The sequence below is a fragment of the Urtica dioica genome, chromosome 8, assembly GCF_054948205.1.
Source record: "Urtica dioica subsp. dioica isolate 48M chromosome 8, U.dioica_male_clone48M_v1_H2, whole genome shotgun sequence".
Taxonomy (NCBI): Eukaryota; Viridiplantae; Streptophyta; class Magnoliopsida; order Rosales; family Urticaceae; genus Urtica; species Urtica dioica.
Genome location: NC_142763.1, coordinates 32,910,468 through 32,922,169, shown reverse-complemented (window position 1 = coordinate 32,922,169; position 11,702 = coordinate 32,910,468). Strand labels below are relative to the sequence as shown.

Below are 11,702 nucleotides of genomic sequence, written 5' to 3'. Positions count from 1 at the left end.
GGGTTTTTTTTTTGGTGTAGAAATTATGTGTTTGTCTTTGTCCAACATTTATGACCCATTCACTACTTGCTATGATTGTGTCTATAAATATACGGCTCTTCAGACTCTTGTGTTCACATTTTGTTACAATATAAACCAATGATTTAAATATTGATACGGATACCGGTATCGATGTTTTAATTTTACTGATATATCGATTATTGACGGATATATTACAATAATTTGAATACCGTTTACTAATGATACGACTACCAATGATAGCGATGATATATCGACTACCAACGGATATATCGACGAAAATTCTATAACAAAATATAATTAAAGAAATTGATTTTCGGCCCGATTCACGAGTCCCGAACGATCCACTCACGTGATGACACGTGGCAACAAACTGCCACGTGTCATCGCGTGAGTGGATCGTTCGGGCTCGTGAATCGGACCGAATAGCATCACTCTATAATTAAAGATACTCAATATATATATATATATATATATATATATATATATATATATATATATATATATCCAAATAAATGTTCAAAAGTTACTGACCTTCTTATCTTAATATGTTCGCATATAAAATTTTTATATTATTTACATATAATTAATTATTGATATAATTTATAATTTTTAAAAACTTATAACCAATTAAAATTATGTTAACTTATAAAATAATTCTCAAATACTACATATTAAAGACAACAAATAAACTCAAAATACACACTACAAATAATAAAATAGTATGTAAATGCTACCAATTTTTAATATAAAAATATCTTACACGAAAACTTTTAGTAGAACGAATCTCTATTGAACCTCTCCCAGGTCAAAGTGCACCATTGCGCGGTGAATCTAACGTCCTGGGGTGGCGGGGACAAAAATAGAAACCAAATATTTCTAGGCCCTTTTAGAGAGAAAGAGGGGAGAGAGAAAGTGTTACATATTTAGACATCAGAGGTTTTATTTATGAAAATTAGATTATTTAATTATGAAATTAGGCTATCTAAATCTTGCAATTACTATTTTTAAGTATGCATTTTTATTATTACTAATTTATGGTTTTAGTTAGGCAGTTAGGATTTAATTATTGTTATCCCGAAATTGTCCTTGGACCTACTTACAACTGGGTCTCTCTAATGAAAGTAGCATCCAACCAAATAACTTAATCTCTCTCAAAACAGAAAGAGGTTAGTTTCAGGTAGAGTTTTGCGTTCTTAAGTATTCTTGTTAACGGAAATCAATCACGACGGCACTTATCACGACTTCGAGATCTCGGGTCCATAACAATTTGGTATCGGAGCTGCTTGTGATGGAGGACCAATCAAAAGACGCACTAGCTGAAATCAAGGCGCTGTTGGAAAAACGGGCAAAAAGGCTCAACATCCGATTCGACGAACTCCCTATGGCTTTCGAGGCGCATAAAGGCGTCGTGAATCATCGGCTGGAGGAATTGACACCGACAACGACATCGCACGGTTCAGCGATCCCGACGGTAAGCCGCGAGCTCCCAGAATGTGTTGTGGGCGAGGCGAGTTTCCAGGAGGGACTGGTCATGACGACAACCACTTGGGAGACGGAGGCTTCTGGCGAACCTGTAATGGTTGATGACGTGGCTTCTGTCGTGGTACGACTTTCAATGATGGCGGCGAGGTCTCTGGTTGTAAAGGATAAACTTTTGAATCTCGCCGTTTGTAATTTACGGTTAATAAATGAGCTTTCGTGTGTTACAAGTAAGTTCTTGAATGAATTATAGACGTTGAAGTTTATCGAGTTAATTTAAATTATCTTAAGGTGATGGAAAATCTCGGAATAAATAAAGGATTTATCGAGTTCGTCTCGAATAATAAATTATTTTCCGAGGAAATATGCCGGAATTTAATTTAAGAAATAAATTCTCAAGGACGAGAATTATTTTCGAGAAACCTTAAATATATTTAAATTAATCAAGAATGAACGAGGAAAGTCTCGGTTTGAATAACTTAATTAAAAGTTCGAGCGAGTACGGGTTTTAGTCACAAAATTTTGTGACAAGGACGTGATTGTAACGTGTTTGGAGCTATTTGAGAATAAAAACGTGAGAGTGGGGTTGATTTTAGAAGATGGAGGAAAAGTGAATTTAATAAATAAATAATTTATTTTCCTTCTTCTCCAATGTTCTTTCCCCTTCTCTTTTCTTCTTCACGTGCAAAGAAGAAACTTATCTTCTTCTCTTCCTCACTATCGCGCGACCTGCAAGAAAGAAGGAACAAAGAAAAAAAAAATTCAATCGCCGCCGCTCACCACCAGCCGCGCCACTCAGCCACCACCACCTCGTCCTTTCTTCTTTCTTCCTCGTCTTCCTCTCCTTCGTCGCTCTGCCTCTCGCGCAACTCACAGCCACCGCGCGCGCGCCTCGCCGAGGAGAAGAGTCGCCGCCGTCGAGTCGCCGTGGCCGCTGACCGAGGAAGGACACCGGAAATCAAGTGAGAACGTGCCGAGGAGATCGATTTCATAGCAAGCAAGGTGAGGAAATTTCTTCTCCGAAATCAATTTTGAAGTTTAGGGATTTGGAATTTGATTTGGGGATTTCGAGTTCTAAGGGGATTCTTGAGGAATTGAATGTGATTTATGGATGTTTGAGCTTGATTGGTGATGTTGATAATTTGAATTGGAGTATTGAACTCGAATATCTTGGATTTAGTTTGAATTTTTGGCCGAATTTCATGAAGTGGTTTGGAGATTTGAATTGTTGGGGCTCTTGAATTTCTGGAGTTGTTTGATGATTATAAGACATTTATGTGACTGTTAAATGTTTGGGTAAGGAGTTAAAGTCATGTATTGATGTGGTTTGATTTGGAATTTGATGATGGCCGTGTGGTTCTTTGTTGTGGCCGTGAGTTTACTTGGCCGTGAGACTTGTTTTGGGTATGTGATTCATTTTGATTATCGTGATTTGATTTGGAATTGATGAAAGGGATTTGAGATGTGATATATGTAGGCTCGGTTTCTATGAGTGGTTTTTGAGATAGAAATGTGAAGTTTATGTCAACTAAAGTGATTTGTTGACAAGTTATATGGTTTATTGACATGTTTGAGAATTTATGACAAGTTGGAAATGTTGTGACGTTGAGGTTTGAGTTAGATGTTCGTTTCGAGTCGGGAACTTGATTTTGGGAATTGATCGCGATGTTTGTTTTCTGAATTTCACAGCTCAGTCACAGATCGGATAGAATCGAGCGAGAGCCGGCAGAACTGAACGCGTCGAAGCCGAAGTATAGTGAATTCAGAAAAAGTTTTTAAAGCTCGATCTCACTCGTGAGTCGTTTATCGCTTTGTAGCGTTAGACTCGAGTCTTGATTTTTGGATTTGAGATTTGTATTCAAGGATTATCAATTATTTAATTAAGAGATGTTCGAGAATTTAATTTTGGTTAATTCATTTAGAATTCTCGGTTTGTACTATTTTCGGATTATTTCTTTAATTTATTTAAGACTCGTTAAAATAAGGATTTGGATTTTATTTCGTACTCATTCTCTGGTACGAATTCGTACGAGTCTTGAATAAGTTTAAATTCCGAAAAGCCGGGAAATAAGTGAATTAAATTCTCGAACCCCTGAACCGACTCGCAATGAATCCCGATAACGAACCTTAAGCTTGTCATCACCTTCCGGATCATTGACTGATGAGATTTCAACTTTGGGTTTTAGTTTCTCGACGCTTCAGAACGTGATAACGCTCCAGGACGTGTAGAGTGTCGGGAAGCGTGAAAAGCAAGGGAACTCCGGAAGTCAATAGATTTTCAGACGATCTTTTCCGGGTAAGTGTGGAGACTTAAGTCAACTACATACCAAGGGAATAACCCTGTTTACTTGCATTATTGTTTGTTAGTAAACAAGAATAGGAAAAGCTTTAAAATCGAATAATCTCAAAGATTAAGGCTTCGGCCGCTTTTCCTGAAAACTTAGCGTGAGTTCGCTCAATAAGTTCAAACATGAGATTTGTGAAACCCAGCCTCTGATATGTGATATAATTTCCTTAGCTGTGATGACCCGTTAGAACGGGGGAGACAGGAGAGCCGTGTTTAACTCTCGAATTCAAATCGAGGGTAGAAGTACCGGGAGTCATATCCCGAGTCTTCAACCTAAAACACTAACGAGCATAAAAGGGAAATGAAATTTGTTTCAGGATTTATCCTGAGTCGCTCTCCTGTAAGTAGCATAGGTGTGTACTCTGAGTGCAGCAGAGTACCCGAACCTTAAAGAATTGTTGCGTCGATGGTACCAAAACGAAATGAACCCTGACGGGCTATGAGGGCCTGGGGGATGGCGCTGAGTACTCATTTATCGGGAAGTCGACCAAGAGTCGCACCCGATCTTAATGCCAGGTTATGAGGACCTGAAGGACGCACCTTGACGGGCTATGAGGGCCTGGGGGTTGCGCCGACGCCGAATGAAGTTGGTACCATTAGTGGATCCCAGACAAACGTTAAAACTCTTAGGCCGCCGGACGACTGCTGCTCGAAGTCTAAGGCTGGTCTCTTGTCGTTCTGAAGGTTATAGCGGGGGATGTGTGTAACCTTAAAGACGACAAGTTCTAGTTAAAGTGTATACACAAGAGTCATGCTCTAGACTTGTTAGATTTGCATCCATGCATTATTATTTGCTTGTTTGCACGTCACATGATATCACATGGCATTTAGTCGCTTTATTTTCTAAGTTAGACTCCCACTTGCTGAGTCAATCGACTCATAGTTTTATGACCCTTGGTAATGTAGAGAAGGGCAAGACGGCGATGTGAATAACAGAACTGAAGACGAAGACCGGACGTGTATCTCTTGACCTTTGGGCTAGTGGAGACTCACTCGGGATCAACCTCTTCTATAGTTATAACTATATTTTGTTGAACCACTTCCGTAAACTACGCTCCTAAAACTATTTCCTGTAATTATACGTAAACCCAAGAGCGGTTATGTAAATATTTAGAGTCGTAGTGAGACTCAAAGTTTGAATTGAGAAAAACGAAAAATTTACCCAGGTTTTATATAACGACTTATAATACTTATATGTTATCGTATTATGTTTAATATAAGTATTGCGTTGATTATGGTTATATAATGTTATTCCTGTGGATATGAGATATATTATTATAGTGACGTTGTGACTTGTGACGTAACCTACCGTCGCGGCTCGTGAACCGGCGACGAGAGGTCGCGGGTCGTGACAGGTTTTGTGGTATCAGAGCCCAGGTTTAACCTTTCATGTAGACTTGAGATACACGTTCTGGTACGAATTGTGGGATCATGCTGAGCTTGTTGTTGCCTTCTTTGTTCGTAGGACGCAGATAGTTAGTAAACAGCGACATGAGTACCCTTTTTGAAACCCGTCCGACTAAGCCTTGGGTAAGGCTAGTCTCTTTTTGGGAGTCTATAGATTTGTGTAGATAGTGATAGTTGCCATGTGACGTGTAAATGGTGGATGCACGAATGCAGGTTGCATATATCCTTTTTTACTTGAAATAGATATGAGAAATGTTTATGAGATCTCGTTTTGAGATATGATCGTGTGTTGATATGTTCTTTTCTCGCATTCTCGATGTTATGATTTGAGATTTGATTATGCTTTCTACCAGGTGAAGGTTAAGAAGGCATGGGCCCTAGGCGAGACCCAACAAATGCCGAGAATGTTACAGCGGCGGATCTCGCGGAGATCAGACGCACGCTGGAGAGACAAGCTGCTGACGCGACCCAAAGAGATGAGCTGAATCTAAGGCTCGCGCAGCAGCTGGAGGAGCAGAACCGCACGATCGCAGAACTCTTAACGAGGCTGAATGCGCCGCCTCCACAACACCCAGCGCCTCCAGTTCCAGAAGAACGACAAGAGAATCCACCGCCAGTACATGTAGAGCCTCCTGAGGAGCTCAATTTCCAGATTCCTGACGTCGTTCCTCCTGTGAGCGAGCCAGTATATGAGAGGTTTCGTAAGCAGAAGCCTCCGACGTTTGACGGCCATGGGGATCCAGCTGCAGCGGAGAACTGGGTTAAGAAGATGCAGCAGATCCTCAACTACATGCAGCTGTCCGATACCGAGAGAGTGGCTTGCGCTGTGAATCAACTGGAGGATGAGGCTAGGGGCTGGTGGGAGGTGATGGCGTCGACTGAGGATGTTCACTCAATGACGTGGGTTCATTTTCTCAATCTCTTTCACGGGAAGTACCTGAGTGAAGCTAACCTGTCGAACAAGGTACGCGAATTCATGAGCCTACACCAGGGTTCAATGTCAGTATCAGAATATACGACAAAGTTCGACACGTTAGCCAGGTTCGCTCCTTCCCTAGTCCCTACTGATCAGGCTAGAAAGATGAAATACATGCACGGGCTCAATGTGGATATCGTGAGCCAAGTGGATAGCGGAGATGATGGACCTCGTTCTTACGCCAACGCCGTGCAAAGAGCTTTGCGGATTGCTGGTTGGCGCGAGGGTAATCGAACTCCGGCACCGAAACCAATTGCTGCGACACCTTCAGAAGCTGCGGGCCTAAAGCAGAGCGAATCGAGAAAAAGATTCAGATCCCCATCAAGATGGGAGAGTCGGCCACAGCGAAGAGACGGAATGAGGTCCCAACAAGGCTTGAGTTATCGACCTCAAGGAAGTTCTGGAAATCAATCACAGTCGATGAACCAGAACAGAGGACGTGAAGATAGCGGACAGTCAGGGCCGCCCAATAAGAAGCCTATGACCTCTGGAAGTAATCAGATGACCGTGTGCCGAAGGTGCGGCAGATCGCACGAGGGAGAGTGTTATGCTCGTGCGCTGGTGTGTTTCAGATGCGGGAAAGAGGGACATCTGTCCCGAGTATGTGAGAATCCAGAAGTGAAGACCCCTGCACCCAAAGAGCAACCGAAAGCCAATGCCAGAGTCTTCTCCATCCGTGAAGATGAAGTGCGAGCAGGATCTTCCACCGCTATCACAGGTCAGATTTTCGTGAATTCTTTATCTGCATATGCATTGATAGATCCAGGAACCACACATTCATTCATCGCATCTAGGAAGTCTGATCAGTTAGGTGAGCATCAGAAGGAATTCTCGTACCCGTTCGTTACGGCTACGCCTTCTGGAGAAAAGTACCAGTCATTATGTTGGTATAAAGATGTGCCCATCTGAGTTCATGACCGGATGATGAAAGCAGACTTGATAGAATTGGAAATGGTAGACTATGACGTAATTCTTGGAATGGACTGGTTAAATACCCACCATGCAATCATAGATTGCCGAAAGAAGTTGGTTCTGTTCAAGAATCCAAGACTTGGAACGCTGTAGTTCCAAGGTTCCTCTCGAAAATCGAGTTTTTCGATCGTATCGGCGCTGAAAGCCGTGAAGATGATGCATCAGGGTTGCACTGGTTACCTTGCAAGCGTGGTAGACGTCACGAAGACAGTCAAACCACAGCCGCATGAGATTCCAGTTGCTAGAGATTTCCTTGATTTTTTTTTAGGGAGCGCCTGTCTTGTTCGTTAAGAAGGCAGATGGTTCCTTACGGCTCTGTATTGACAACCGTGGGTTGAACCAAGTAACGATCAAGAACAAGTATCCGTTGCTACGGATCAACGATCTTTTTGATCACATGAGCGACATTGTTCTCAAAGATTGTCTTGCGTTCGGGATACCATCAATTGAAGGTTCGAGATGAAGACATCTCAAGGTCGTCAGAAAAACTACGCTGACAGACATAGAAGACCTCTAGAGTTTGGAGCCGGAGAGAAAGTTTTTCTGAAGATCTCACCCATGCGAGGAGTTATGAGGTTTAGAAAGAAAGAGAAGCTCAGTCCAAGGTATGTTGGACCTTTTGAGATCATTGAGCGTGTAGGCAAGACAACTTATCGCTTGGCGTTGCCGCCGTATATGCCCAACCTTTATAATGTATTCCACGTGTCCATGTTACAGAAGTATGTGTTTGACCCTTCGCATGTTCTACAAGAGCAAGAGGTTGAGATCTCTCCTGAAGTCAGATATGAAGAGCCAGCTGTAGCGATTCTTAATCGCAAAGATAAAGTCTTAAGGAACCAGACCATCCCTTTGGTCAAGGTTTTGTGGAAGAGGCATGCTGTAGAGGAAGCTACATGGGAGCTCGAGAGTGAGATGCAAAAGAAGTACCCTACTCTATTTTAAGTTTCGAGGACGAAACTCTTTTAAGGGGGTAGGGATTGTAAAGGATAAACTTTTGAATCTCGCCGTTTGTAATTTACGGTTAATAAATGAGCTTTCGTGTGTTACAAGTAAGTTCTTGAATGAATTATAGACGTTGAAGTTTATCGAGTTAATTTAAATTATCTTAAGGTGATGGAAAATCTCGGAATAAATAAAGGATTTATCGAGTTCGTCTCGAATAATAAATTATTTTCCGAGGAAATATGCCGGAATTTAATTTAAGAAATAAATTCTCAAGGACGAGAATTATTTTCGAGAAACCTTAAATATATTTAAATTAATCAAGAATGAACGAGGAAAGTCTCGGTTTGAATAACTTAATTAAAAGTTCGAGCGAGTACGGGTTTTAGTCACAAAATTTTGTGACAAGGACGTGATTGTAACGTGTTTGGAGCTATTTGAGAATAAAAACGTGAGAGTGGGGTTGATTTTAGAAGATGGAGGAAAAGTGAATTTAATAAATAAATAATTTATTTTCCTTCTTCTCCAATGTTCTTTCCCCTTCTCTTTTCTTCTTCACGTGCAAAGAAGAAACTTATCTTCTTCTCTTCCTCACTATCGCGCGACCTGCAAGAAAGAAGGAACAAAGAAAAAAAAAATTCAATCGCCGCCGCTCACCACCAGCCGCGCCACTCAGCCACCACCACCTCGTCCTTTCTTCTTTCTTCCTCGTCTTCCTCTCCTTCGTCACTCTGCCTCTCGCGCAACTCACAGCCACCGCGCGCGCGCCTCGCCGAGGAGAAGAGTCGCCGCCGTCGAGTCGCCGTGGCCGCTGACCGAGGAAGGACACCGGAAATCAAGTGAGAACGTGCCGAGGAGATCGATTTCATAGCAAGCAAGGTGAGGAAATTTCTTCTCCGAAATCAATTTTGAAGTTTAGGGATTTGGAATTTGATTTGGGGATTTCGAGTTCTAAGGGGATTCTTGAGGAATTGAATGTGATTTATGGATGTTTGAGCTTGATTGGTGATGTTGATAATTTGAATTGGAGTATTGAACTCGAATATCTTGGATTTAGTTTGAATTTTTGGCCGAATTTCATGAAGTGGTTTGGAGATTTGAATTGTTGGGGCTCTTGAATTTCTGGAGTTGTTTGATGATTATAAGACATTTATGTGACTGTTAAATGTTTGGGTAAGGAGTTAAAGTCATGTATTGATGTGGTTTGATTTGGAATTTGATGATGGCCGTGTGGTTCTTTGTTGTGGCCGTGAGTTTACTTGGCCGTGAGACTTGTTTTGGGTATGTGATTCATTTTGATTATCGTGATTTGATTTGGAATTGATGAAAGGGATTTGAGATGTGATATATGTAGGCTCGGTTTCTATGAGTGGTTTTTGAGATAGAAATGTGAAGTTTATGTCAACTAAAGTGATTTGTTGACAAGTTATATGGTTTATTGACATGTTTGAGAATTTATGACAAGTTGGAAATGTTGTGACGTTGAGGTTTGAGTTAGATGTTCGTTTCGAGTCGGGAACTTGATTTTGGGAATTGATCGCGATGTTTGTTTTCTGAATTTCACAGCTCAGTCACAGATCGGATAGAATCGAGCGAGAGCCGGCAGAACTGAACGCGTCGAAGCCGAAGTATAGTGAATTCAGAAAAAGTTTTTAAAGCTCGATCTCACTCGTGAGTCGTTTATCGCTTTGTAGCGTTAGACTCGAGTCTTGATTTTTGGATTTGAGATTTGTATTCAAGGATTATCAATTATTTAATTAAGAGATGTTCGAGAATTTAATTTTGGTTAATTCATTTAGAATTCTCGGTTTGTACTATTTTCGGATTATTTCTTTAATTTATTTAAGACTCGTTAAAATAAGGATTTGGATTTTATTTCGTACTCATTCTCTGGTACGAATTCGTACGAGTCTTGAATAAGTTTAAATTCCGAAAAGCCGGGAAATAAGTGAATTAAATTCTCGAACCCCTGAACCGACTCGCAATGAATCCCGATAACGAACCTTAAGCTTGTCATCACCTTCCGGATCATTGACTGATGAGATTTCAACTTTGGGTTTTAGTTTCTCGACGCTTCAGAACGTGATAACGCTCCAGGACGTGTAGAGTGTCGGGAAGCGTGAAAAGCAAGGGAACTCCGGAAGTCAATAGATTTTCAGACGATCTTTTCCGGGTAAGTGTGGAGACTTAAGTCAACTACATACCAAGGGAATAACCCTGTTTACTTGCATTATTGTTTGTTAGTAAACAAGAATAGGAAAAGCTTTAAAATCGAATAATCTCAAAGATTAAGGCTTCGGCCGCTTTTCCTGAAAACTTAGCGTGAGTTCGCTCAATAAGTTCAAACATGAGATTTGTGAAACCCAGCCTCTGATATGTGATATAATTTCCTTAGCTGTGATGACCCGTTAGAACGGGGGAGACAGGAGAGCCGTGTTTAACTCTCGAATTCAAATCGAGGGTAGAAGTACCGGGAGTCATATCCCGAGTCTTCAACCTAAAACACTAACGAGCATAAAAGGGAAATGAAATTTGTTTCAGGATTTATCCTGAGTCGCTCTCCTGTAAGTAGCATAGGTGTGTACTCTGAGTGCAGCAGAGTACCCGAACCTTAAAGAATTGTTGCGTCGATGGTACCAAAACGAAATGAACCCTGACGGGCTATGAGGGCCTGGGGGATGGCGCTGAGTACTCATTTATCGGGAAGTCGACCAAGAGTCGCACCCGATCTTAATGCCAGGTTATGAGGACCTGAAGGACGCACCTTGACGGGCTATGAGGGCCTGGGGGTTGCGCCGACGCCGAATGAAGTTGGTACCATTAGTGGATCCCAGACAAACGTTAAAACTCTTAGGCCGCCGGACGACTGCTGCTCGAAGTCTAAGGCTGGTCTCTTGTCGTTCTGAAGGTTATAGCGGGGGATGTGTGTAACCTTAAAGACGACAAGTTCTAGTTAAAGTGTATACACAAGAGTCATGCTCTAGACTTGTTAGATTTGCATCCATGCATTATTATTTGCTTGTTTGCACGTCACATGATATCACATGGCATTTAGTCGCTTTATTTTCTAAGTTAGACTCCCACTTGCTGAGTCAATCGACTCATAGTTTTATGACCCTTGGTAATGTAGAGAAGGGCAAGACGGCGATGTGAATAACAGAACTGAAGACGAAGACCGGACGTGTATCTCTTGACCTTTGGGCTAGTGGAGACTCACTCGGGATCAACCTCTTCTATAGTTATAACTATATTTTGTTGAACCACTTCCGTAAACTACGCTCCTAAAACTATTTCCTGTAATTATACGTAAACCCAAGAGCGGTTATGTAAATATTTAGAGTCGTAGTGAGACTCAAAGTTTGAATTGAGAAAAACGAAAAATTTACCCAGGTTTTATATAACGACTTATAATACTTATATGTTATCGTATTATGTTTAATATAAGTATTGCGTTGATTATGGTTATATAATGTTATTCCTGTGGATATGAGATATATTATTATAGTGACGTTGTGACTTGTGACGTAACCTACCGTCGCGGCTCGTGAACCGGCGACG

The 11,702-nt window shown here is 41.3% G+C and overlaps 1 protein-coding gene and 2 long non-coding RNA genes across 5 annotated transcripts; all 3 read left to right on the top strand.

The window, feature by feature from the left end:
- Positions 1–2,070: 2,070 nt before the first annotated feature.
- Positions 2,071–4,863, top strand: LOC149389318 (uncharacterized). 2 transcript variants are annotated; one of them, XR_016300789.1, is made up of 3 exons: positions 2,098–2,502; positions 3,190–3,294; positions 3,687–4,863. It is a non-coding gene; the product is annotated as an uncharacterized LOC149389318 (long non-coding RNA). The 2 variants fall into 2 exon arrangements; XR_016300788.1 differs by lacking the exon at positions 3,687–4,863 and having other exon boundaries at positions 2,071–2,502; positions 3,190–3,507.
- A 2,798-nt stretch (positions 4,864–7,661) lies between these two features.
- LOC149389317 (uncharacterized) lies at positions 7,662–8,144 on the top strand. Its single transcript, XM_089622608.1, has one exon. The coding sequence runs from the start codon at positions 7,662–7,664 to the stop codon at positions 8,142–8,144; it is 483 nt and encodes a 160-aa protein (XP_089478734.1).
- Positions 8,145–8,881: 737 nt separating this feature from the next.
- LOC149389316 (uncharacterized) lies at positions 8,882–11,384 on the top strand. Of its 2 annotated transcripts, XR_016300801.1 has the most exons (3): positions 8,882–9,023; positions 9,711–9,815; positions 10,208–11,384. It is a non-coding gene; the product is annotated as an uncharacterized LOC149389316 (long non-coding RNA). The 2 variants fall into 2 exon arrangements; XR_016300800.1 differs by lacking the exon at positions 10,208–11,384 and having other exon boundaries at positions 9,711–10,028.
- The last annotated feature ends 318 nt before the right edge of the window (positions 11,385–11,702 follow it).